The sequence below is a fragment of the Pteropus alecto genome, unplaced genomic scaffold, assembly GCF_000325575.1.
Source record: "Pteropus alecto unplaced genomic scaffold, ASM32557v1 scaffold25, whole genome shotgun sequence".
NCBI classification, from domain to species: domain Eukaryota; kingdom Metazoa; phylum Chordata; class Mammalia; order Chiroptera; family Pteropodidae; genus Pteropus; species Pteropus alecto.
Window position 1 is genome coordinate 6,168,167 of NW_006441955.1, and position 27,220 is coordinate 6,195,386.

Here is a 27,220-nt window from a genome sequence, read left to right on the forward strand (position 1 = left end):
CTGGAATAATATCAAGAAGCTGAGAAGCAAACTATGCAGGTGGATAGCAAGAAATGAAACATTTGGTTTAGAAAAGATATTGCTTCGATTAATAAGGAAATAGGCAATACATAGGAAATTACAATGTTTATATTCCTATTTACTAAGAAAAATTTGGAATAAAACCATAACCAGATATTAAAGTGTGCACTTGTACAAAATGACATCGTTATTGTTTGAAGTTTTGCCCTGTTAAACCACTTTTTAAAAAAACTATCTGTATAAAAAGGTCAGTTTAGGCATTATCAAGAAAAGCATCAAAAACCTAAATATATACAACTGAATTAGTTTCAGAAATGGTGCCAAAGGTGGATATTGTCAGGTACTATCTATGTCACCAAATGTTTATTAAACTATGTTTAACAGTGCTAATTGTTATAAAATACAGTCCCAGTACTCAAAGAGTTCACTGACCTAATATCAAGACGTTAAAGAAGAAAGAATAATAACTCTTACCCATCAATCATATTTTCAGGGGGGTGTTTTTCATCACTTGATGTAGCTAAAATCACTTCAGTCCCCTCAGAGCTCAAACAGAGATCAACTTTTCTCATCTTGAAGTGTTTAACCTGCAAATAAAACAGTAACAACAAAAGCAACTTATTAATTCTCTGCACTTTAACTGAGAAAAGGAAGAAAGCCTGTTGCCTAGCACACAGCTTAACAACCAAGCTATTCAACAAGTGGGAGGGATTCTAACATGTTTATTTACATAAGTAGACTTCTGACCTCTCACAGGAATAATCTGTAAGATATGAGTATTTCTAATACTCTACTCCATAAAACAAGTTCTTGACTACTCTGAAATCATTTTTCTGCTTCTAAAATTAAAAACTCTCAATAATTATGCAGAAACTTAACAAGTTAAGGTGATATAAATTAGTGGGTAAATTTTTTAAAGTTATATTTATGAAATTAAAAAAATACTTGGAGCATAAAAACAGATTCTTTGTGACTATTTATACATTTATCAATGAAGTAGCAAACAAATATTATTTACATCTTAAAAGACATCTTGTTATTTTTTGAGCAGAAATGGAAGAGATAAGATATCTTTTTACTTATTTTTAAATTAATAAATCATTCACTTGGGTCACGGACTTAAGGACACTTCTGTTGTATGGTAATATTTTAAGTTTAATGGTAATATTCTGAAAGGATATTATTGAGTTTGACTATGAACCTTGGTGAGTAAGACAGAAAGAAGACAGAGAAGATTCTATCTGATCTCACTCACCCTCCTCCTTGATCTGGTGGGCACAAATCAATATATAGGTACAAAGTGACTGGAAAAGCTGTATCTACAAAGAATCAAAAGAACATTCAGAAAAGTGAGAAAAGCTTCCAATACCCTTCTTACCCTGACCCCAGTCTAACTTTTCAAAAAAAAAAAAAAAACTATTTCAAATAAACAAATGACAAAGTACAAAGAATATTACACATATTAAACAACTATGTATCACTGCTTAGATTTTTAAAATGTTAACATTTTTGCCATATCTATTTGAAAAAATTTTTTGAGAAATATGTAGCCCTTACCTGGCCCTATTCCCTTCCTTAATGAATATCCTTCCTGACTATATTTTTATACCATTATCATATATTTAATGCATAAGTATCATATATATATATCTCCAAAAAATAGGTACTGTTCTTTGAAAACTTAGGTGTTTTTGCAATGTATATATCTTTTTGCTACTTGCTTTTTTCATTTTGACTGCTGTAAGGTATTTCTCCATTGCTCTAATGATGGATATTTAGGTCGGTTTCCAATTTTGCTATTATAAACAAATTTGCAATGCACATCTTAGGCACATGTGGGAGAAAGTCTTTCTGATAAAAGAATTTCTTTATAGAAGAAAAATTGCAGAAACTTAGAATCAGTATATCTTCAAGTAAATAATTGATCAATTTGATCTCTAAATTATAACAATTTATAGTACCATCAGCAGTGTATGAGAGTCTCTGTTTCCTCATATTCTAACAATCACCTACTTGGTATCTCGTTGGTGTGAAATGGTATCTCAATAAGATTTCTATTTGTATTGCCAAGATTATAACTGAGATTGAATACTGTTTATGTTTATGGGCCATTCAGGCCTCTTCTTCTGTTATTTGCTTTTTCTTATCCTTTGCTCATTTTTCTATTGGATTATTCTTTCAAAAAAAATTTGTCCATTTCTTTTTGATTTGTAGGTATTTTTAAAACAGAATATTCTGTATACAAATCCTTTGTTATATTGTTTTGTAAATATCTTCTACTCTGTGGCTTGATTTTTTTTTAACTTTGCTTTTTTTGTTTTGTTTTGTTTTGATGTGTAAAAGTTACCCCCCCACACACACTCCCTTTGTTAATGAACTATAACACTCATCCAGAAAAGAATACAAATCACAAGTATATAGCACAATAAATTTTCACAAAGTAGACATATCCAGATAACCACTACCCAGGTAAAGAAATAGAACAGTATCAGCAATTGAGAAGTCCTCCTTATGCCCCTTTTCAATCATGACCCCACCTTCTTTCCCAAAGGTAAGCATGGTCCTTATTTCTAACACTATAGATTCATTTTGCCTGAACTTCATATACATGTAATCATACAGTTTATACTCATTGGTATCTGGCTTCACTCATTATTATATTTTTGAAATGCATCCACGTTGTTGTGTGTAACTAAGTAGAGCTACATCTTAGCCCTCATCCAGCTTCATTCCTGATTTAAAAAAAAAAAAAAATCAGCCTCTAAGTGGAGCTTCACAGGCAAACTGGGTATAAACTAAAGCAAAGAAAGATTTTTGTGACCTCAGGTACTTAGATCCCAAAGACCTCATGAAAGAGGGAACTGATCTCACTCCTGAATATCAGAAATCAGAGGTAAACTGAAACTATTTAAATAAAACTACAACTCAGTCCAATTCCAGCACAATTCGGAGCTGGACTGAAGTGTTTTGCCCCTTATCCCAGCTCCTAAACAAAGAAAATTGTGTGTTCTCTCTGGGGAAAAATCACTATATACTTTTGTGTCTGTTCTTTTAAACACAATGTCCAGCATACAGTCGTCTGAAGCAGATCTATAGTTGACTCAGGTTCTGGAATTCGCAGACAGAGATAAAGATAAATACTATAAATTTGTTAGAGAATTTAGTAAAAAGATGCACAGATGGGTGAACAGAAAGGGAAGTTTAGCAGAGAAGTGGAAACTCTGAAACACAAAATGGAAAATCTAGAACTGAAAAATGTCATACCCGAAATAAAGATTTCAATAGATGGGCCTAACATCATACTAGAACCAGCATATGAAAGAGTCATTGAACTTAAAGATAGTCCAATAAAAATGATCCAAAGTGAAACACAGAGAAAAAAATGAAAATAACAGAACAGAGCATCAGATACATGTGAAACATAATCAAACTATTCTGATACATGTAATTGGAGTCCCAGAAGGAGAGGAGAAAGAGAATATAGTGTAGAAGAAAACTATAAAGAGATATGGCTGAAATTTTTCTAAAATATATAAAAGACATAAACTCACAGATCCAAGAAGTTCATCAACCCTTAGTTGGATAAATACAAAGAGGATCCCACCTAGTCTCACCTTAGTGAATTGCTGCAATTTAAAGAAAAGAGGAAGGGGGGAAAGGCAGTCAAAATAAAAAACACATAATATCAAGGCAAACAATAAGAATCAGAATTGACTTCTCATCAGAAACAATGGAAGCCAAAAGACAATGGAATGACATCTCTAAAGTGCTAAAAGATAAAAAATAGAATTCTATATCCAGCAAAATCATCCTTCAAAAGTGAAAGCAAAATAAAGATATTTTCAGGCAAACAAAAGCTGAGACAATTTTGAAATTAATATTTTGTAGAGAATTATCCATTTCTTCTTTTTATATTTATTGGCACAAAGTTCACTTTTGTTGTAATTTTAAAATCTGATAGTGTTAAAAGCTGTGGTAAAATTGGTCAAAAAAAAGGCATATATTCTAATATTTTTATTTGTGCCTTTTTTTCTTGCTTTTAATACTACTGGAACCAGAGGACTGGTGTGGGAGGAACATTGTTAACCCCTAGTTTGAAGAAAAGAAAGATCATGAATTCCTAGAAATACACATTGATGAACTTGGATGTTAATTCTCAACAAAATTCTAAAATTATTAAATTCCATCACTAAAATGATGGCCTTGAAAAGGTAAATGAGATAGTAAAACAGAAAGCAGTAGTTACATAAGTTCACAAACGTTATACCATACCTATACATTTTTGTTTGTTTGATAGACTTACTACATGTTCTGAATATTTCAACAAAACTTTGGGACATGTTCTGAATATTTCAACAAAACTTCAAAGTTTCTCAATATACCCTGTGGACTAGATGGAGACATGTGGGTTGACTGACAGGCAGTACTTTAGGTAGATATTTATAACTCTCTGAATGGCTATACTAAAAGAATGATAATGGAAAAAATTAACTACATAAGACCTTTATCCTTAATCTCAACCTTATTATTAATTAAGGATATCTTTATCTCATTCAACTTTTTTATTAAGGATAGAAAAAGTATGCTTATCAATTTTGCAGATGACACAAATCTGGGCTGTCAGCTAACACGCTAGATGACAGAATCAGCATCCAAAAAGACCTAAGCAAGCTAGAAATATGGGCTGCAATGAATAAGATATTTAGTAAAGATAACCGTCAAGGCGTATCCTCAAACATAAAAAAATCAATCACACTAGGATTGGTCTAGATCAGGGTTGGCAAACTACTGCCTGTGAGCCAAATCTAGCCAGCCACCTGTTTTTGTATAGTCAATGTGCTAAGAATGCTTTTTATTTTAAAATACTTTTAAAAGTAAAATATTTTGTGACACATGAAAATTATATGAAATTACGTGCAATTCACACTTCAGTCTCCCTGAAGTTTTATTGGAATATGGCCAACATTCATTCATTTATACATTGTCCATGGCTACTTTTGTGCTATAGACAGAAGTGAGTAGCTATGACAAAGAGTATAAGGCTCGTAAAGCCTAAATATTATTACCAGGTCCTTTAAAGAAAAAGTTTGCTGATCATTGATCTACATATATAAAAAGTATAGGTTTGGTTCATTACAAAGTCACTATAAGGCAGGAGTGCACTGTATCTGACCCCAAAGGTAAAGGAATGGATCTTAGATATTAACAGAGTTAAGGAGGAACTACATTCAGTTAGAAATTTTGAACTCCAACTAAGCACCAGGTACTATGCTAGTGATGCAAACATGACCACAAACTAAGATAAAGGCAGTGACTAAGACTTGGTTCCTTGCTTTTAAGCTCAGAGTCAAGGAGGATGGACAAGCATGAAACTAACATTATGTGCTAATAGTGTGACCTACATCCAGAATACTGTATTCAGTTCTGAGCAGTATATTTTAAGGAAGACATTATCAGTCTTGGTATTATTTAAAGGAGAGCAAAAAGTTTGTGATAATCTATATACTGTTACATAGAGAAAGTTGAAAGAATATGGGCTGAAATGACTCAAGAGAGGTAAGAGATACATGACCACAATTTTTAATATCACAAGTGTTCACAAATGGAAAAAGAATTAGAATTTTTTTTTTTTTACAACTGTAAGTGGGAGAACTAGACTCAACAAATACACATTTTAAGCAGGAAGACATCATAGATATAAAAACTTTCTGGCAAAGTAAAAATTTTAAATCTTTTCCATTCCTGAAAGTGTTCAAGAAGACTAGGTGATATCTATGAATGAAACTAAAGGATTACTGTATTGGTGGTTTAGATTGAATCAAATTCTAGGAAAGGTATATTATAAACAGATAATGAAGAATTTTAAAAGCCAAGTTAAAGACAATGCTTTATCTTGTAGTCCCGTGGTTCTCAACCAGACTAGGGGTGATTTTGCCATGCAGGGGACATCTGACAATGTCTGGAAACAGTTTGACTGTCACAAGTTGGAAAGGAGGGTGATTCTATTGGCATCTAGTGGGCATTTCATGATGCTGCTAAATATTCTATCATGCACAGGACAGTCCCCTCAACAAATAATTATCTCACATAAAATGTGAATGGTGCAGAGGTGGAAAAACTGCAGTAATCTACTTTTGGGGTGGTAACGTAGGGGTTAGAGACTTTGGGAGAGGGTTTGCTTTAAAAAAGAGTTATATTTTAGGGAAAAGTATCTAGCATTGACTTGTAACATATGATAATGAAGAGAATGTATTCCTCAAATATTCAGTTTTCTTACATGTTATCAAATCTAAGTTGTCTGAGAGAAGCAGATACATTCTTTAATATAAAACTTATTTCATACCTCCTATATCTATCAATATCCTTCCTATTTCCTTTGTTGGGTAGAATTATTTAAATAACAGGTAAGAAATGGCAGAAATTGGGTTCTCTTTAAGGTTCCTTTATTGTAATTAATGAGAAAGAGGCAAACTAACCCCAAAGAAACCCATGGAACAACTACTTAGCATATATGTTGCTTCCACAACTCCAAAATGCAGAGTTTGGGATGTAGTATAATCTCTCATCCTGGGATAACCTATTTTTAACACATGTATTTCCTCAAGGCCTCAGTTTATCAAAGGTGGTGGACTCTAGCGTGCTATTCTTTGCATTTCTAAACACCCCTGACCCTGAACTTCTCTGGAATGCCTTCACCTGTCCTCTAAATCCAGGGCCACTTAGCCATCCATTCACTTCCCACATGGCCTTTCTGGCCCTTTCCGAAAATTTCTCCAGATTAGTCCTCAGTTCACTTTCTCCCTGAGCAGCTCCTTGGTTCTGGTACTTTTAGACCTTTTCCCATAAGATCCATTGGGAGCTTCCGTGTAAATCAGAAAACAGCTAACCTGTCTCCCGGTGCCACGGTCTACGTTTGGTATCATTCAAAAGGCAAACCAGTTCTGACACCGCCTTTTCCCCTCCATCCAAAACCCTTCTCCTTAGCCCAAGGCCAACTTAAAACCTACAAGGATCTTAAGCACTCATACTTTTTTAAATACCCCGGCTCAAAATATATAAAATATATTAAATGAACCCACATTCTACATTAAATATAATGCATAACTATATGGGTTACGTTGTGGTGTTAGGTTACCTTTCGTAGATTTATTTAGGTTTGCAATTGTTTTTCCCTTTTGGGAGTCAAAACATTATTTCAGAACTCAAAAAAGTTTGTGGGCTGGCACTAGTGTCTCTAGGGCTAAGGGAACAGACCTGCGTCAGACTTCCCCCTATAGGGGTCCGCTCACCGGCCGCCCCTCAGCGCCTTTCCGCCTCCCGCCTCCGCGTTGCACGTCCCCTCATGACCCTCCCCCCCATTCTCACTCGCTCCCTTCACCACTACCATCCCTCTCCGTCGGCCTCGTCCAGCCAGGCTCCCACCTCCCCAGGGGAGGAACTAAGCTTCGATAGGTGCCAGTTAACAAACCCTAATGGGTTTGACATGGACCAGCCCCCACTTCCTGCTTTTGTAATTGTTCACTTCCCCCCCGCCGCCCCCCCCCCCCCCCTCCCCCCCCTCCCCCTCCCCCCGGCCTCCACAGTTTCCAGGCGCGCGCACATCCCTACTTCGGACTCTTCGCTCCACCCCACTCGCAGGCCCCGCCCCGCATGTCCTGGGCCCGCCCTCGACCCTGCCTGCCGTCTCACCCCTTCCGGCCCCGGCCTCTTCGGAATTCCCAGGCGCACGCACATCCCTACTCCGAGTTCTTCTCTGTACCCCGCCCTCAGGCCCCACCCCTAGGCCACGCCCCCGAGCTCATCTTTACTTCGCCGGCCGAGCTGCGCAGCCCTGCCCAAAGGCCTTAACCCCGGGCAAGAGCACTGCCTACTCTCCCGCAGCTTGATCACTGGGGCCTGCTAGACCCACGTACCCACCTCCGAGCGAACACGCACGCGCAGTGCCCACCTCTCCGGGCTCCGAGCTCTTGGCCCTCAGGTCGCCTGCCCAGGGCCGGGCCCCGCCTCTAGGCTCGGCCCCGCCCCTCATGCCGGGTCCCGCGCACGCGCGTCTCCCTTGCCCAGCCTTCCCCCCTGCCTGTCAGCCCCGCGGTCCCAAGGCGGTAAGTCGCCTCCAGCCCCCCTCCCTCCTCCCATCCTCTCTCTGTCCCACGCTCCTTAGCTTTGTGCCTCGGGCGCTGAGCCGTTTTTCACCTCTCCTCAGCCGCGCCGTGGAAGGAGAGAGCTGCCACCGAGGAGTGCAGCTCTCTGCCCCAGGCAGGGGCACAGGTAGGTGGCGGCCGCGGGCTGGACGGCTCACGGAGCCCCGGGCGGCGAGTGGGGGCGGGGGCGGTGTGTGACGGAGGGGCGGAGTGGGGGAGGGGAGGACCAGGAGGAATGGGGTTGGGGTGTGTGGTTGGGTGAAAGGTGTGAGGATGAGGATTTAGGCGTGTGGGAGATGGGTTTATGGGTGAGGTTCGTGGTGCTGGGGCAGGTCATGGGGACGTAGGAATTGGGGTTCGGGGTAGGATAGGAGAAGGGAGGAGGATTAGCTTGGGTATACTCGGGGAGGGGCATGCGTGAGAATTTAGAGAGATGAAGAATTGCCCTGCTGGGTAAGGGGCTTTGAGGAGTACAAGGAGGAAAGGATCTAGGATTAGAATAGGAGAAAGGGTGGGGTCTTGGAGGTAGGGAAGAAAGAAGTTGGGGCTGTGGATTGTGAAATTAGGCATAATAAGGCCTGAAGGAAGAGGATTTTGAAGGTTGAGGACAAGAGGACAAGGAAAGAGATGGAGAGATTGGGGTCCTAGGAGATGGAATCCCAGAGTGAAAGGAAGGGTATAGATGGTAAAGGACAGAGAAAGAGTGCCTGCTGGTTAGAGTGGGTGGACGTGGAATGGTTTGGGGAAGGAGGGGGAGGCAGATGGTGGTGAGATTGGGTCTGGGGGACAGGGAGCCAGATTTCAGAAGGGCCATGGAAGTATTAGAAGGGCATAAGAGAAGTAAGGGCATAGGAACTGGAAGTGGGTGAAGGAAGGAGGAGTTAGGATTTTGGGTGTGGAGATTGGATTTTGTGTGAGCGGCTCTCGAGTTAGCAGGGAGAAAAACTATGAGTGTCAAGATGTGGAAGAGATTGGTATGTTCATGGGGGAAATAGGGAGCTGGATATGGTGTGACTCTCTGGAGCTTGGGAGAGAAAAGGGTATGGGTAAGAAGGCAGGTAGGAAATGAAAGTTACAGGAAGAAAGAAATGGTGAGAAGTTGAAAATCAAATAATGGTAGTTGACAGAACAATGAAGGTAAGATTGTTAGTTGATTATTGGTGGTTTGGAACTAGTTTCTGTTCAGGTTTTTATGTTAGAAATTTTCTCAAGAATTTTGCATTTCCCAATAAACCAAGGATGTCTGCAGCTTTGGGATGAAGGCCATGGATTGACAGTTTTTCTGGTGTGTGGATGTGGGTAATTTCTGCCCTGGCAGAGGGAAGAAGTGAGGCCTCAATGTAGCTCTGTCCTGGCTCTGTTCCCACCAACTCTTTCCTCAGATGTTCACTGTTTTTTGTGGGGGGGTGGGGTGGGGTGGGGTGTGTGTGTGTTTATCTCCTTCCTGTCTCCCCTGGATTGAGTCAGTAAATACCAGAGGGATCAAACAGGTGGATGAGATTAATTTTTAACATCTTTTTTTTATCCTTAAGGCTGATGTCATATTTTTATTCTTAAGAGACAACATCATGCAGTGGAAAGAGCTTGAACTTTGGAGTAATACAGCCTTGAGATTGAATTCTGGCTCTGCCACTTACTAGCTCTGTTCCATAAGTAAGTTACTTTGCTTCTCTGAGCCTCTTCATCTGTTCAACAGCAATCCTGACCTCATAGGATTGTTGAGGATTACATGAAATCATTTAATACAGTACCTAGCACAGTCCTTGGCAACTGGTAGGTGCTTAGTAAATGGTTGCTATCATACCCACTATCACTAGCATCCTAATCATTACTATAATTAAGAATAATCATTATTTTTCTTAGAGGATTGTTAATTTACCTACTAAAGTTAGGTGTTTTCCTCTCTTTCTCTTCAAATTAGATAGCTGTAGACTCAGTTCACAATTTTAATCCTGTTGCCAACCTCCCCTCCCCCCATTTGACTGGGATAGTCCTGTTTCTTGTTTGGTAAACTGGCTTCAAGATATAAAAAGCTGTAGTGTTTATCAATTTCTTTATCTTGCCTCTTATTCAAAAGGCTATAGAGAACTTTTAATGTAGTTTATGTTCTTCATTTGATGAAATGACATGCTTTGTGGTAACTTTGGCCCATTCATGGTGGCCAAATACTAGAACATGCACTATTGTGATATTTTTTGTGATGTTGTATGGGTTACAAAACTGCCTCTTTGTAGGAAGCTGGAAGACTATTAAAATGCTTGTTACTCTGTTGACCTAATATAAAATATAGCTAATGCAGATCTACACTAAACATTGTTATTCTTACAGATGCTGATGATTTTAATTTTTCCGTTTGCAGAAGGTTTTTGCCATGGTATGTCTCCTGAGGGCGCCCATTTATAATAGACCACCATGTGCAACAGCCAGGCACAAGCAAAAGCCAAGTACAGAAGCTTTGTGTGGAATTCACTTGCTTTACGGTTCTGAACCTTGAAAGGTTTAAACACTAATATAATTCTTAGATCATTTTATAGTACCTTACAAATTTTCAGGATACTCCTTATTGAGAGAATGCAAGATGCACATATTTAGTAGTAGAAATCACAGGTCACCAGGATACCCTGAACCAAGGTGGGTTCCGCAAATGCCATAGTTGAAGAGTAGAGAGGCCTGGAGGCTTCTGGACAGATGATGTAGGTTTACTTTTTAGGAAATATTGGATTTCTTTTCATCATGTAGAAAGGAAATTAGCATTTGGTGAGTAATTTAAAGGTAAACTATAGCCGGAACTGTGCCTTTTTTTGAAAATGATCCCTGGAAGCAGGAGCTGCCAGGATTGGGGGCAGCCTGGGTTAACGTCCTTACTCTTGTCCCAAGCTGCTGTGCCCTCTGCTGGGTGGAATCAGACTTTTCTGCTTTTCACCCAAAGTAGTCATCCATTCATCCATTTGTCCATTTTACTCCAAAGTTTGTTGAAGGCAGTATTGGAGGTGAGGTTTAGGGATAATACAGATGGGCAGACCCTATTTCTTTGTCAGGGAGCTTATAATGTACTGATCTATTGTAATATGTTACCTTCCATTGAATTTACCTTTCTTTTAAAGTCAGGTCATTCCTTTTTAGGTCCATGCCTGATGTCTACTTTCTGATATACAGATAGAATAGGGCTCTGAATATCCAATCATAGGGATAAAGACCAAAGGGGATCTGCTTTATCTCCTGGTCAAGATTAAAGTCTGTGAGGTTGAAGGCACCAGATGCTTACTTCTACTGGAAGAAGATCTTAGAATAAATGAGGTATCTTCTGAGCAGCAGGCACTTAATACTGGCAAGAGTATCAGTTATAAGAGCTGTCACTGTGGCAGGAGGTTTTTTTCTGGTTTGTAGATTTTTTTCCCCCATGGTAGTACCAGTAGCAATATACTCCCATCATCTGCTTTTCTTCTACCACCTGCAGAAGGATCTGGCAAGTGGGGGAGGTGCTGCAGCTGTTGCCTGGAAGAGGCGCTGGCTCCTAGCAACAGTATCAGCAGGCCCTGAAGCTCAGAGCACTAAGTCTGTCCCTTTGAGGTCTCACCCTTCGTCCCAGTCAATTCAGCAAATAATCTGTCAAGGGCTTACTCAGTACTAGGCACTATGTTGGGTCTAGGAAAGAGAGATAAATCAAATAAGCGCCTTGCCTTCAAAGAGCTCACAACTCTGGGGACATTAGTAAGAGAAAGACATAATGCACGGTGCTAATTTATAATGCAGTGGTGCTCTGGGAAAAACCAGACAGGCATGCACTGGTGCAGAGGTTAGGGAAGCAGAAGAGGGTGTTCCAGCCAAAAGGAGCAGAATGGGCAAAGGCCATTGGGACAAGAGAACATAGCCAGCTTACCTGGGTCATATGGCATGGCTAGAGTAGGGCATAAGGAAATGAGCAGAAAAGGTTGAGGCTCCCAGACTAGGCAGGTCCCTCTTTTCTGATGTGTTTTTACACACATAATTATCCTCAGGAGAAACATGGATTGTTATATGTGTAAAAACACTGATGCCCACAAACAGGATCAACTGTTTGATCTCCAGGGACTCAGCATTTTTGATCACTAACTTGATTGCTGACTCTTTTAAGTGGCATCAGAGCTGCATCTTAGCCCTCTATTGATGCAGAAAAAGCTGAATTGGTTCACTCTAAAAGTCAATCAGAGTCTTTTAGAGATAACAGCAGCTTTTTTACCTATATTATATTAAATTTTACCTCTCCTCCCTTTAAATTGTTGTAGAAATGATCATCAAATATTTTCACTTTATTTAACATAGCAATTTCTTGTGTATTTTGAAATCTCACAGTTTCTCAGGAAAACATTTATTCCAGTTAGTGCTTGTGCACAAAATGTCATCCAAATTATCACATAAATACCCAACTGTTTTTGATACTTTGCCTTATCTTAAAAGTGCCCTAATCGAACCTTAATAGATGTGAAGCTTCCAGGGGCTATAATAGCTTTTATTTAGCTCTTGTGATATAGATTTTTTAAAATCCTGTTGCTTGCGGTCTATGTAAGGTTTAGGAAATGAGTAAACTTTAGTCCTGCAAGTAAGTATCTGCTCAGGGACTATTACATACCAGAGCATTTTGTTAGGGAGTCTGGATGAATTAAATATGGTCCCTTCTCAAGGAGCTCAAACCAGCGGAACACAGGCCAGGAAACAAATCAGTAGCAGAATGGTGGGCCAAGTGCAACCAAAAAGTGTGTAGAAAGGGCCAAGATAACAAGGGAGTTACTCATTTCTAGTCTTTGTTCTGTGCATAAACATGGTTTTAAAAACTAATAAATTTCATATGTACTCATTTATAACTTGCAAATCAATAAACATTTTATAATTTTAATGGCTCTGTAACATTTCATGGTATGGATATATCATAATTTATTTAGTAACACCCCTGTTTTTGGACACTTAGGTTGTTTCCAGTTGCTTTACTAACATCAACTGTGTTGCCATGACTTTCCTTTCCTTGTAAATGACTCTGCCCATTCTGTGATAACTTCCTCCAGGCGAATTTTAGAAATGAGATTTGAGCTGGTTTTTGAAAGATGAATAGGAGATCACCAGATAGACGAGAAAAGGGGGAGGGTAGAAAAGGGAATTCCAGGTAAAGGCAATAGAGGCAACTACCAGTGCCCAAATTCACAAGCAACTGGTAAGCTTCATTTCCCCAAGCCAGCCACAGGGCCTTCCTGGTAGGCTCATAAAGCTCTGGGCAAAGCAAGATGAAGTTACATGTTACAAATGGCATTTTAATTGGATTTGCTTCCCTTGTGCCTTGTTTTTACAGTTACAACAAAGGCAATGTCTTACTACCTCAACTCAGAAAACCACCTAGACCCAGGGCCCATCTACGTGCGAGAAAATGGGCAGCTGCACATGGTCAATCTGGCCTTAGATGGCGTCAGGAATAGCCTGCAGAAGCCAAGGCCTTTCAGACTGTTTCCCAAAGGGTTTTCTGTAGAGCTTTGCATGAACCGGGAAGATGATACCACACAGAAAGAGAAGACAGATCACTTCATCTTCACATACACCCGGGAGGGGAATCTTCGGTACTCTGCCAAATCCCTCTTCAGCCTGGTCCTGGGCTTCATCTCCGACAATGTTGATCACATTGATTCCCTTATTGGCTTTCCTGAGCAGATTGCTGAAAAGCTGTTCTCTGCTGCTGAAGCCAGACAGAAATTCACAGAACCAGGTACAGGGCTAAGGGCTTTACAGAAATTCACTGAGGCCTATGGAAGTCTGGTGCTTTGCTCCCTGTGTCTGCGAAACAGGTGAGTGTTCTGATTAGAATATTGAGTTTTTTATTGGGTGTGCTAATTGTGTCAAGCTCTGGGGCTTAGTGGGCTTGGGGCCTTCTCCCATTAACTAGCTCTTCAATTTAGAACTTCCAGACATAAAGTGATGGGCCATTTTAAGAAAAATCACTCTTTTTGCCCTCTCCCTTTTCCAGACAGCACTTAGCTTTATTTTAAAACTACTTTACCAAGATTAGTTGCTTCCCACAGCTCTTTTATTATGTAGAAAATACTCTTCTACCAACTTTTCTAGTAAGAGAAAATAGAAAAGACGAGTTGTGATTCTTCACGCCAGAGAGCTCTCGTATGCTCTTGGGATGTGAAAACTAGTAACCAGAGTTCTCAGCCCTATTCTAGTTTTCAGACTTTTTCATTTAGGCAAGGTAAGATATTGAGCATTAGATAATAAGAAACTTGAAAGAATGAGTGATTAAAATTTCAAGTATCCTAAATTTTGGAAATTTTCAAATAAGGTCCCAACACCAACACCAAGGTCTGTTTTCTAACTGAGCAGATGTATTTTCTTGTGACTTTACGCATATACTTTTATTGATCTATTTAAAATTTTTTCCCACCATCATGGAAGATGATTTTCAAAGCATCTACTAATTAAAAAGAAAAACTTAAAAGATGTACATGGAAAAGAATTTAAAACAAACACAACAAAGTATAAAGCAAAGCATAAGCCTCCCTCTCATTACTCTCCTATTTCTTCTCCCTAGAGGCAACTGCTGTTATCAATTTCTTTTATAACATTCCAGAGGTATTCTGTACATATACATGCATGTATAGGTTTCCCCTTTGTCATACAAATGGCAGCACACTGCTTACCCTGATGAGCACCTTGCTTGCTTCATTTATTTTGAAAATCATTTAGCATCAATGCTTGTAGATTCTTTAAATATATGTATAGTATACCACTATATGAACTTTTTTGTAATTAGAAAATGTGAAAGGCAGCTTACAATTACGACGCACAATCAATATGATCATTAAAACAAGGCTAAACTCTAGTGGTTACCAGAGAGTAGGGGATGGTGGAGGAGGGGAGAGGTAGACTGGGTAAAGGGAGTCAAATATAGGTGGGTAGAGGTAGGGTGAAGTGGGTAAAGGGGATCAAATATATGGTAGTTGAAAGAAACTGGACTTTGGGTGGTAGTCACACAATAGAATATATAGATGTCAAATTATAATGTATACCTGAAAATTATATAGTTGTATTAATCAATGTTACCGTAATAAACTTAATTTTAAAAATTAAATTTTTTTTAAAAGGCTAAACAGAAAGCATGTAATGAAAGAAGAGAAATTATACTAGAAAACATAAGCTAAGCTCATATACTTAAAAAAATAAAGAAGCAATTTTTATTTAATCGGCTCATAGAATTAATATTCTTCCCGAGACCAAATATTATACTTTAAAAAGAAAAGGCATGAACAGATGCAGACAAAAACAGAACCATGGACTCATGAACTGTGCAGACACCTTATGAAAGCTCTGTCTTTGTGCTGCAGCCTCAGTCACGGCTGGGCCTGGCGCTGCTGCCAATGGAAAAGAAAAACTTACCTTGCCTAAAAGAAAAAGTCAAGCAATATTTCATTGTAGCTCACACATTTGGAATATACATTACTCCTTTATTTTTTATTCTAATTTGTTTTGTAGAAAAATTAGAACAATGAAAAATAGAATTAGAATGAATATCTTGTTTTAAAATTATTTCATAAAGGCAATACATACTATTTGAGAAATACAAAAAACTATAACGTTAAAAAATTAATAGTCCCACCATTTATAGTAATTTAATTTAATATTTCTTAATAAATTTAATATAATTTCTTTATACATTTGGAAATATACCCTAATCTACAATTGGTGTTCTGTTTTCTTTTTCTTCCACCTACTATTACAGCTTAAATATTTCTCATGATAGTGAAAATGCTTTTTACACATGTGTGGTATCTGCATACTGTTCTAGTGGTGAAATTGGATGAAAATAGCACTTTTATTCATGTTTGATGCACACATAACTAAGCATTTCTGGAAAGCAGCTTGGCAATATGTATCAAGAGCCTTTAAAACATCTATACCATTTGTTTGCCCTTTAATTCAATTTATTAGGAATCTATTCTAATTTCTAACATAAAAATTATATTTTTACATAAGGGCGCTCATTATAGTACTAGTTGTAATAGTGAAAACCTGAAAGCTGACTATCCAACAATAGAAAATTAGTTAAGCAAATTATGGTACATTGATATGATGAGATATTATATAACTTAAGATAATATCCAAAGAGCATTTAAAGTGATGGGGTGAAATGTTCATTATATACCAAATGAAAATATAAGAATTAAATTTACATATACTATATGATCCCAGTTTTTAAAAAATAGAAATTTTTCTATGTATTGCATATATAGAAAAAAAGAAACTCATTGAATCATAATCTAGATAGTGGGATTGAAATTAATTTTAATCTTTTAAGTTTTATTTTTTAAAATAATTTTTTATATTTTCTTAATTTTTTCCTCTAAGGAGGATGTATTATTTTTATTAAAAAATATTAGAAGCATTTTAAACATTTTTTTGGCTCATGTTTTATTGCAACGATTCCAAACTTTGCTGTCTTATTCAGATACAAGAGTGAGATTTTTCAGTTGTGATTTAAAAAAAAAAAAAAGTCCTTTCTTTTGAATCTCCAAGGGAAAAAAGGAAGAGGGCAAGATATTTTGGGTTTGCATTTGCAATCCAGGGCTGAAGCTGCAGCAGCTAAGATTTTACCAGCAAAGGTTTTTCCAGCACAAAAGGGTTCAGGTCAAAAGGAAAGCACTTGAGAAAATAATTGAAAATGAGATAATTGGTTAGGTTCAGAGACTTGCTATCTTGGGGTTGGGTCAAAGCTGCCTGCCAGAAGGAAAAGCCAGTGTCTTTGCAGTTGGGTTCCAACACTAGGAAACTGTATTCCCTGTGTTGAAACCCCAGTGATTTTTAATCCCACTGGTGATTGCAGGGAGGCAAGTACGTTTTCCTTAAAATATCACCCTGTGTAACTGAAGTAATTATAATAGCTACCTTTTAATGAGGGCCTATAGGAATCCATGTATTTTAGAATATTATTTCTAATTTTCTTTATAATCCTGAAAAGAAATAATCATCAGCTCCAATTTCTAGCTGGAGAAATTGAGGCTGAGAGGTTAAGTAACTTTCTCACAATCACACAAGTAATTAGGATGGTTAGAATCCAAGCTCAGGTCTGACAGTAAAATATGCCTGTGATCTTTCTGTTGCTTCTCCACTATATAATTCTGAACTCTTTAAGGGACAAATTGGAAGACTAGTTTTGAGCAAGACCCTAGAACTTTGATTATGTTCTAGGTAAGCATCTAGTAATGTCTGTGGCTTTGCATTTTGTTTTTTCAGCTTTGATTTTTGTAATGTTTGTTAATCATGTTATACATTGTTATGCCCTTCACAGATAACTCTTGTTTCAGAATTACTAAAAATCTTTTGGTTAATTGATCAAAGGATGTATGCTTTCCTTTCTCTGATTGCCAGTAATTCCCCCAAATCCCTGTTAACCCACTTCAACTCTGATTGTAAGATGGAAAACCGGCAGCTTTATTTACAGTGCAATTAAAATACATCTGAGTAAATAAGGCTCATTTGTGTACCCAACTGAGCTCAGTTACCAGGCAGCTTAGAGTGGGTATCAGTGCCCCAGGCCATCTGTACCTAGCTGTCAGGCCAGCCACAGCTTCAGTACATCTTATTTTTCTTGGAAATTGGAAGAAAAGCGATCTGACTTTCCTCTTACCTTCTGATTATTTCATCCTTTTTTGGTAATTATGATCCTGCTGACAGAAGAGAGATGTGAACACTTTTAAGTTTCACCCCATTGGTCCTAGAATACCATCTCTCAGTGGAAACTTCTACACATCCATGAGGAAATGAATGAGAGAGGTGTGCGCTTGCCACAAGTCAGTTTCCCTGTTCTTTTAGGATCTTCTTCTCTGTTTCCTGTCAGACCTAACCCCTTTTCATTTTTTCTCACTGACCTCATCTAAAACAGATAAACGACTAGAAAGCAGGGTGGAAACCACAGCCTGGGCTGTGGAATGCCTTTGTGATCTCCTTTTCCTCTCCAGAGGCCTCCCTGATACTTCCTGGTAACAGTTCCTGTGTAATTAAATTGGTGGTCCTCACAGGTTTGTCTTAATGACCATCTAGATTTGAGTGGGTCCTCGTAATAATCATACTGCACATACTTTTGGAGTAAAGTTAGCAGGGTAACAGAGTAACAGTGTAGTGGGCAGACACTCAAACTTGGGTTTGAGTAGAAAAGATAAAATGAAATATGCTAAATATCTCTTGGTAGGTCATTGGATGTGAAGATTAGAACCTAGAGTTCTTGGACCTCTTCCAGTTTTCAAACCACTAGATACTGAGCATTAGAGAAAAAGCAACCTTCAAGGAATTATTAATTAAAATTTTGAATATCCTAAAGTTTGGAAATTCTGTGATAAGATCCCAGCACCAACACCAAAGTCTTTCTGCTAACAAAGCAGATGTTTTCTCTTTGTGACTTGTCTTTGCTCATATACTTTATTTATTTAGTTTTTATTCCACTGTCATGTAAAATGACTTTCAAGGCATTAACTAATGAAACAATTTAACCTGTGCCCATGTAATAATCAGTGAAGTATGCTTATTCCATAGTAGTTTGTCCTGATGGAATGTGGACTGCAGCAGAAAGCCACAAATGGTACTGTTTCAAAGAAGGAAAAGAAAAGCTGTTGATTGCTCTCCACGCCCCACAGATATCTGGTGATCTCAGAAAAACTTGAGGAGATTAAGTCTTTCCGGGAGCTGACCTGCCTGGATCTTTCCTGTTGCAAGCTTGGAGATGAGCATGAACTTCTAGAACATCTCACCAATGAGGCCCTGTCTAGGTATTGACCTGCCACTGTTGCAGATGAATTGTTTTATCATTTTTTTAAAGGGTGATCCAACAGGATCATCTTGAAGAATACCAATTACTTCCCAATTCTATGTTTGCTAGTTTTTTTCCTAAAATATTTTTAATATCCATTTACTTGGTAGAAGCAATGTAGATTGGATAACTCTTATGAAAGTCAGTTCATTTTTCTAAATAACCTTTATTTCAACATGTAGCGCTTGAAGCTACCTGAGTTGAAAAATGATTTTGCCCTTTATGTGTCTAGTCCTAGTTTATTCTAGCAAGAGATGAGAAGTTACCCAATTTTCTGTAGTAATTATTTTCTGTTTTAACTATCAATGAACTTTAAATTATTTAAAAAGTGAACTATTAAAGACAGCCAAATACATCTTTTCAAGAACCATAATTTAAAGAAATCACCCAGTTTATGCCATTCACAAATAGTCCAACTGATCTCAGACTGGTGGGCAGAGAGGAGGCCAGATGGATTCCTTTGTGGTTTCATAAACACCCAGAAGGACAACAAAATTACAAACCTGAGTCTAACCTACTTCTTGAGGCCTGTCTAGGATAGCAACACCTATATACTGCCCCATGCAAAGGTACTTTTGTGTGAGGTTAGTAAAGTTCAAATTTCTTGTTCAGTGTGCAACAGTGGAACATATTAATACACTTCTGTGAGGTTAGCTGAATGGATAGGCTTAATGACTGTACCTTAAAACTCAGTCTGAAAATCTAGGTTTATAAAGTTGGTTAAACTTAGAGGATTGTTTGCTTTGCTGAAAGAATTCTCATAGGAATTCTGTAACAGACTTTCCCGATATACTTAGAGTGTTTTTGGTGTTCACACCGCATTTGTCAGGAATTCAGCTTTTATATTAAACAAGATATATTTATCTCCTTAATAAAATTCATTTACCCCATTCCACCATATACCTTTAGTGCCCTCTGCCCTCTGAGGTTAGTACTACATAACACTGATCCCTAAGTTAACCTTCACTTAGTAACTGAAATAGCACCAAAAGATCTTTAACTGTTAAATGCATTGGGTGTGAAATAGGGGGTAGAGGATATTTTATATTTTTTAATGAAATTTATGAAAGCATGTTCTCATACCTAGACTTTCTCAAACTCTTTAATTTATTTATGGACTTTGTTTCCCTAGTGTAACTCAACTCCACCTGAAGGATAATTGTTTATCTGATGCCGGGGTGCGGAAAATGACAGCACCAGTTCGAGTGATGAAAAGAGGCCTTGAAAATCTAACATTATTAGACTTATCTTGTAAGTTTTATTAGAAATTATAGATTATTAATGTTGGAAGAATGACCTTAGAAATCATCTAGTTCTTCCTTTCATTTTAAAGGTGATAAATTGAGGGTACTTTCCTAGGTGCCACAGCAAGTAAGTGGGAGAGCAGGACTAAAGCCAGAGGCTCTTGACTCCTGGCCAGATACCTCTTCTGGCATGCTGCCACCTCTTTAGGGTAGGAAAAACCCATACAGATTCATCCCTGTCACTTACTGTGCAGACAGGGCAGCCTTTCATCATATTCATAGCATATATAAAGCACCTTTGGTTCATCTTTACATTCTTTGAGTTGCTGATCCATGTTGTCTGTGAGCTAGGTCTTTTTTAATCAACATTTGCTTGGTGAAAATCCAGATGAATTAACAATTATGATAACTTACTCAGGATTAACCAGATATTGACTCCAATGGTAGAAAGTTTATAGAGGTCATTTATGATTTAACTGAGCATCCACTGAATGTATGACAGGATGGTATGGTGTCAAAAGAATGAAAGGAGAAGGGTTTGAGATCAGAGGACACTTCTTGTTCTGCTACTCTTACTTAGCTACCCTAAATAACTTGGGCAAGTTATTTAACCTCTCAGAGCCTTGGTTTTGGCTTCTGTACAATGAAGATAATAACGAATATCTTACCTTCCTCCCAGGGAAGTGTGTATTCATTCAACAAATATTTTTTGAGTATCTACAGTGTGCTAGGCACTGTGCTCATGGCCTTGAGGACTCTGCTAAATGTAGTAGTACTCTCTGTTGTGAGAAGATAATATGTAAGAAAGGATTCTGAAAACTATGAAGGTTAGTAAGAGTAGTAATAGTTTCTGTGTCTAAATACCTTTGAAATTTTTAAAATCTTTTTACTTTGGAGGTGAAATGGCTATGAACAAAATCTGATGAACCATTTTAATACATGATTTTATATGCTGTTTTCATATGGTTGCAAAGTAAACCCTTTGAATTAACAACCTGGTCCATTTATTTTTCTGCCAACCCCCAACTCCTAGAAAGTTAGCGCTGTAAAGGATCTTAAGGATTATCTAGCATGGCTCCTTCATATTAGAGATGTATAAAGATAAGATCCCTATATCTAATTTACTCTGAACAGTTTGCTCACTCAGTATTTTATATTTTATCATTATTTGTCCTTTTTCCTGACCTTATTGTTGACATTTTAGCAACAGTTCTTTTATAACAGAATACTACCTATGTTTTTGACATCAAGGTAACCCTGAGATCACAGATGCAGGAATCGGATACCTCTTTTCTTTTAGAAAACTAAACTGCTTAGATATCTCTGGGACAGGGCTCAAGGTAAGACTTTCGCTCTTTTATTTTTGCACACTCGCAATTAAATGTATTTCTTCTGCTAATTGGTATTGAGAAAGGGCTGTTATTTATGAGGGTGTTTATTTCCTACCGAAAGCAAGTCCGAATTGACCAGATGTGCGGGCATTCCTTTTCTGTCTTTCCCTCACTAGGACATCAAAGCCATCAAGCACAAGCTCCAGACCCACATAGGCCTTGTCCACTCCAAAGTGCCTTTGAAGGAGTTTGATCACAGTAACTGCAAGACAGAGGGCTGGGCTGACCAGGTACTGCAGATTTTTCTCCCCTACAGTTAATATGGTTTTTCATTTTAATTCCAAATGTCTTATTCAATACTTAGAACAAACATTAATTTTCTTGGTATTCCTTGGCTGAATTGTCATCGTCATGTTAAATCAGAAACACTGATGGTCTATAACTGACCCAACTACTTAAGAAAAGGTGTTAGATGCTGGTCCTTAAATATCATGCTCTGGTCACTAGATCATACCTCATCTTTATTGGACCTAGAAGAAAATGTCATCCTAGAAATGACTCAGAAAAATAATGAATTCTGGCTTACTGTGAAAAAAGCAGCATGACCCAGTTTCAGAAGGACAGATTTTCTTAGCAGTGTGTGTATACTAGAGAGAAAGTAAGTCACACTGATAAGGGTTCAAATCTGACTCTTCCCCTTTTGGGGGGCAAATTTCTTACCCGTCAGAGCCTTAGTAAAGAGAAATCTTTTTTCTCTTTTTCTCACTGAGCCTTCCCATTTTCAACTTCGTGACTGAACTTTGCTTTGACTATGTCTTGTCTTTTTGGTCTCCCTTAAGTTGGTAAAGTACACACTTAAGTAGGAAATCAGAAGGTAACCAAGTGTACAGCACCAGTAGATGCTAGCTTGCGTGTAGCTGGTGCCTTTCTCTTTCAAACACTTAAAACCAATGTTTCTTGGTGGAGGCATAGAGAATTCCCCAAACTCTTGTTTGGATCCCTTCTTGGGGAAAGGGATCATTTAATTTAACTGAGCATCCATTGGATGTATGGCAGGATGATGTAGTGTCGAAAGAATAGAAGGAGCAGGGTTTGAGGTCAGAGGACCTCATTACCACTTGATTGGCTTAAGCTGTGATGCATATGATGGTGGACCTGTCCAGCTGCCTGATTATAGCATCACCTTCCTATAAGTAAACAGGAAGGTGGGGGGACTGGTGAGTCAGTGTTACAGAAGCACTTTGAAGTTAGTCCAGAAAACACATACTGAAGTAATTATCATAGTATATTGCCAGACACAGTTTGTAGACTGGATGAATCCTAGACATAGCCAGTGGATTTGGGCCAGGTTGGGATGGTCATACAAAGGCTTGATATAGTTTGGTAGCAGATGTCATGGTGGAAAGACCATAGGCTATGGAGTCAAAGAGACCTAGGTTTGGGATTCTGGCTTGACAACTCGATAGCTGTATGACTTAAGGCAACTTTAAGTCTCTGTTTCTTCATCTGTAAAACATGGAAACCAGGATCTCTCTTGCAAAGCTTGGTATAGGTGAAATACCAAACAGCCTAGCCTGAAAGTAAGTGGATTGGGCTCTGTGCTGCTTACACCACGCAACCTCAGTCTGGCCATGGCACTTGGCTGCATAGCTTTATCTATCTTGTTGATTCCTTGTTGAAACTGTTGCAGGCTGCCTCCATGCTCTTCCTGCCTCATTCTCAGCAGGTGACATACTGTTCCCCTTAGATAGGAGGGAAGTAGAATATGACACACAAAAATGAGGCCATCTAACAGAGTCTCCTTACTTCCCCATTTCTGTCTGAAGACTTCTTCATTTCTTCAACCATAGTCTACTTCCCTCCTATGTAAGGGGAACAGGTATGCCACTTTATTCCAGTGATTAGCCCTTTCGGGTTTTTTTGAGAGGGGGGGCACTGTTTTTCAGCTCTGTTCCCTAAGATCAGCAGCTACCTCTGTGATAGTTCACTAATCAGTTCTCTCAAGTGCCCCACCACTCGCATCTTCAGCCTCACCCTCTCTTGGCTCTTTTCTTTCTGTGTATAAACATACTCAAGCTCCTTTTATTCTAACATGTCCTCATCTCCCAACACAACTGAATTGTTTTCTATTCTTATCTCTCCCACCTCCTCATTGCCTATTTAGTTCTTAGTCCCTTGTCATCTAGTTTTAGCCACTACTGCTCTCCTGCAGGTGTTCTCTTAAAGGTGGCACATAATCTCATTCTTCACCTGCCTTGGGTTTTCTGCAGCATTGCTGCAAAACATGTCTGCCTCATGCTTTTTCTCTGTCAGCCTTTGTCCTGGCTCTCCCCTAACTTTCTCACTTCTCCCTTTAGCTCTTGCTAATTCCTCATTTCCTCCTCTCCTCCGACCCTCCACTCACTCTCCAGGTGATCTTAACTGTACTCAGAGCCTTAACTGTCCCTGCTGGGATGGTTCCACCTTCTCGCACATGGTAGACCCATTCCTAAATATCGTCCATACATCTCCACCTGGCATCTCAAATTCAACGTGTCCAGAGCCTAACTCATTTTCTTCTTCCCCATCTCCAAACATCTCCAAATTCAGCTAATCCATCCCGGCATTCTCTCAGATGTGTCCCCGTTTTCCATAATCAGGAAAGTATCATAGAAGGGATGACAACTGTTATTTATGGAGTGCTTTCTGTATGCCAGACACTGTGCTACACCCTACATGTATGTTATCTCATATTGAGACTCAGAAATTAAATGACTTGCCAAGGGTCCCCTGGCTAGTAAGTGGTAGAGCTAACTCTGGAACTGTATTCTTAAACTCTGTGTTGTATTGCCTCTGTGTCCTGAAAATGTTTTTCTTGATAATCATTTAATTGTGTACCATAATGAGAAATATTAAATTTAGCTCTTGTTACTCATGGTATGTGTGAAATAACCATTTATTTTATTTATGTATAGTTTATAGCCAGCCAAACTTCCAAATTAATTTGTTGTAGCTTATAATAAAAATACATTTGTAACAGTTTTAAAAAATGGAAGCTGATCATGAAGTATCTTGAGAATATGGAAATGTGGGCATTTTATATACACACAGAATTTGAGTTATAGTTGGTATATTTTAAGACATGAGTGAGTCAAGGAATGTGTAAAAGTAATTTGACTAAGGTTTTAAATTTTAGTATTTAGTTTAAGGATATGCAGTTTATTTCTAGTTTGGAATAGACATGAAAATAGGGAGTCAGCTTTACAGATTTGTCCTGAGTCATGCAAATACATACGTCCAACATGTTTGCATTTTAACCAACTCCTACAGTAAAACAGAAAATCCAGAGTTGACTTGGTTCTTACTCTTATCAACAATCATCTGAAGTAAGATTATCACAGGGGTTCGTGTTTATGGAAAGAGAATAGGGGGAATAAGGAAGATTTGAGATTAAAAGCTTGAGATTTTGTTCAGATTCAAATCTTTCCAAATACGTTTTAGATTGTTCTGCAGTGGGAGCGTGTGACTTCGGAAGCTGTGAAGCCACGAGAACCCTCGGAACCTCGAAAGGCAGCTCAGCACTTCTGTGAGAAATTCCCTTTCCTTTGGAGTTTTTGCCCTTAGGTTGTTTCCACCCTTAGAGCAGTAATCCTGTCTTCATTCAGTGGGCAAATCAATTGTGATGGTATTGACTTAATTAGATCACAAAGACTTGTGTTCTCTCAACATAGCTTACAGTGTGAGTTCACTCTTAGCTTTGAGCACCAACACCAAGAAAATAGCTTATTGTTTGTATGTATGCATGTATGTATATCCGTATGTCCTATCTTGTTCGAAAAGAGATTTGCAGTGGCACAGAATACAGTATAGATGTTTAAAAAGGAATTAAATTTAGCTAAAAGGTAGAAGCAACCCAAGTGTCCATCAGCAGATGAATAGATAAACAAAATATACTATCTACATACAATGGAGTAGTATTCAGCCTTAAAAGGGAAGGAAATTTTGACACATGCTATCACATGGATGAAACTTGAAGACATTATGCTAAGAAGACATAGTGGTTGCCAGGGACTGGCAAGGGGTAATAGGAAGTTATTGTTTAATAAGTACAGGGTTTCAGTTTAACAAGATGTAAACGATCTGGAAATGGATGCATGGTGATGTTTGCACAACAGTGCCACAGAACTATACACTAAAAAAGGGTTAAAATGGGAAATTTATGTTATGTATATTTTAAGAATGTTTTACAAAGGAGTTAAGTGATGAAATCGAAGTGAAGGAGAAATAAAGGTAACAAAATAAAAAGCCAGGGCGCACCAAAAAATATATAATAAGTTTGTATCATTTGAGAGTTGTGCCATAAATTTGGCTCATAGAAACAGTCAAGTCCAGAATTTGAATAGTAATGACTAACATTTTTTTTAGCTTTTACTATGTGCTAAGCATTGTGCTGAGCACTTTATGTACATTATTTATCTTCACATCACCCTTATGAAATAGGTTTATATACTTACAAAAATGAGAAAACCAAACCTCAAGACAAGTCACTTGCTCAAGGTCACTTATCCAGGAGGTGGCAGAGTACAGGCCTTCAGCCTGTGCTAGTGCATATGCCACCGTTACCTTCTAGGGCACTCAGAAGGGAATAAAATTAATGCAGACATCACCCTGTTTGGGCCTTGGTCGTTTCCCTTGGATCATCTTTCTAGACTTAGGCAGGCATTAACATGTCAGTGTAGTAAACTCATTACCCTTCTGTTCTGTCACTCTCATAATAGATGGGAAGAGGACTCGAACAGAAACCCCAGTGAAGTGCCCCCTGGCAGACACTCACATGAACTCCTCTGAGAAACTCCAGTTCTATAAAGAGCAAGTCCCAGACTGCCATGGGCCACTGTTGAAACGCGAAGCTGTCTCAAGCCAGGAGTCAAAGAAGAGCAAGAGAGCTTTCGAAGAACCAGAAAAGGAACAGGGTAACTCTTCACAGTCTTCAAAGCAGAAATATGTGTGTCTTGCTGTGGAAGACTGGGACTTGTTAAATTCCTATTGATTGACAGATAGAAGATGACCTTTCTTCCCCCCAGCTCTAACGTATGAGGAAAGGCAGCTGATAATGTTTTCCTTTTTGTTTGACTTTACCTACGGCATTAGTATAGCAAGCAGATATTTCTACTTTTGTGGTGGGGAAGGGGAATGCTATGGAAGTATGTAATAATTTCTAATGTATATTTTCAATACATAGTAATTTTTTCAAATAAACGTTTTTGCTGTCCTTGAGTTCTGCTTTTGAAATATAGACGGAAGCTACAGGAAATAACACTTTGATTTGGAATTAAAGACCATGCGAACTAACAAGGAAGCTTAGCATGATTTGCTACTACCCCAATTTGGCCCAACCGATGGGATATATACACATGTATATATATGTGTGTGTGTATATATACGCATATGTATGTGTGTGTGTGTGTGTGTGTGTGTGTGTGTGTATATATATTTGTATATGGTTATCATTATAGAATGCATCATATTTGCCATGCCTTGCCCTCACAAGAACCATGGAAGGTAGGGATTAGCCCCAATTTAGAGTTAAGAAAACTCACTTAACCTAACTTAGGTGAGTTGTTCAAGGTCACCAAGCTTATAAGTGACAGAACCAGAATTTATACTTCTTTCTGTCCACCT

The 27,220-nt window shown here is 38.4% G+C and overlaps 2 protein-coding genes across 12 annotated transcripts in view; one reads left to right on the top strand and one right to left on the bottom strand.

Annotated features, from left to right (window-relative positions):
* The window catches only part of HSPB11 (heat shock protein family B (small) member 11), a 44,847-nt gene extending 36,808 nt beyond the window's left edge, over positions 1 to 8,039 (bottom strand). For 2 of the 4 annotated variants that reach the window (XM_015595159.2, XM_006919230.3), the window contains exons 1-3: positions 7,939 to 8,039; positions 1,277 to 1,340; positions 496 to 608 (exon numbers count right to left, since the gene is read on the bottom strand). In XM_015595159.2, coding sequence (XP_015450645.1) covers positions 496 to 593 — 98 coding nt within the window. In that variant the 5' untranslated portion in view covers positions 594 to 608; positions 1,277 to 1,340; positions 7,939 to 8,039. The other 2 variants (XM_025052131.1, XM_006919231.3) reach the window with 2 other exon arrangements.
* Positions 7,972 to 26,815, top strand: LRRC42 (leucine rich repeat containing 42). 8 transcript variants are annotated; one of them, XM_025052124.1, is made up of 9 exons: positions 8,040 to 8,123; positions 9,721 to 9,815; positions 13,483 to 13,969; positions 18,812 to 18,943; positions 20,117 to 20,235; positions 21,480 to 21,568; positions 21,736 to 21,849; positions 25,040 to 25,124; positions 26,317 to 26,815. In XM_025052124.1, the coding sequence occupies exons 3-9, from the start codon at positions 13,497 to 13,499 to the stop codon at positions 26,586 to 26,588; spliced, it is 1,284 nt and encodes a 427-aa protein (XP_024907892.1). In that variant the 5' UTR covers positions 8,040 to 8,123; positions 9,721 to 9,815; positions 13,483 to 13,496; the 3' UTR covers positions 26,589 to 26,815. The 8 variants fall into 8 exon arrangements, with proteins under 8 accessions (XP_006919286.1, XP_024907892.1, XP_024907891.1 ...); XM_025052123.1 differs by having other exon boundaries at positions 8,047 to 8,123; positions 9,695 to 9,815; XM_015595154.2 differs by lacking the exon at positions 9,721 to 9,815 and adding an exon at positions 8,225 to 8,289 and having other exon boundaries at positions 8,053 to 8,123.
* Positions 26,816 to 27,220: the final 405 nt, after the last annotated feature.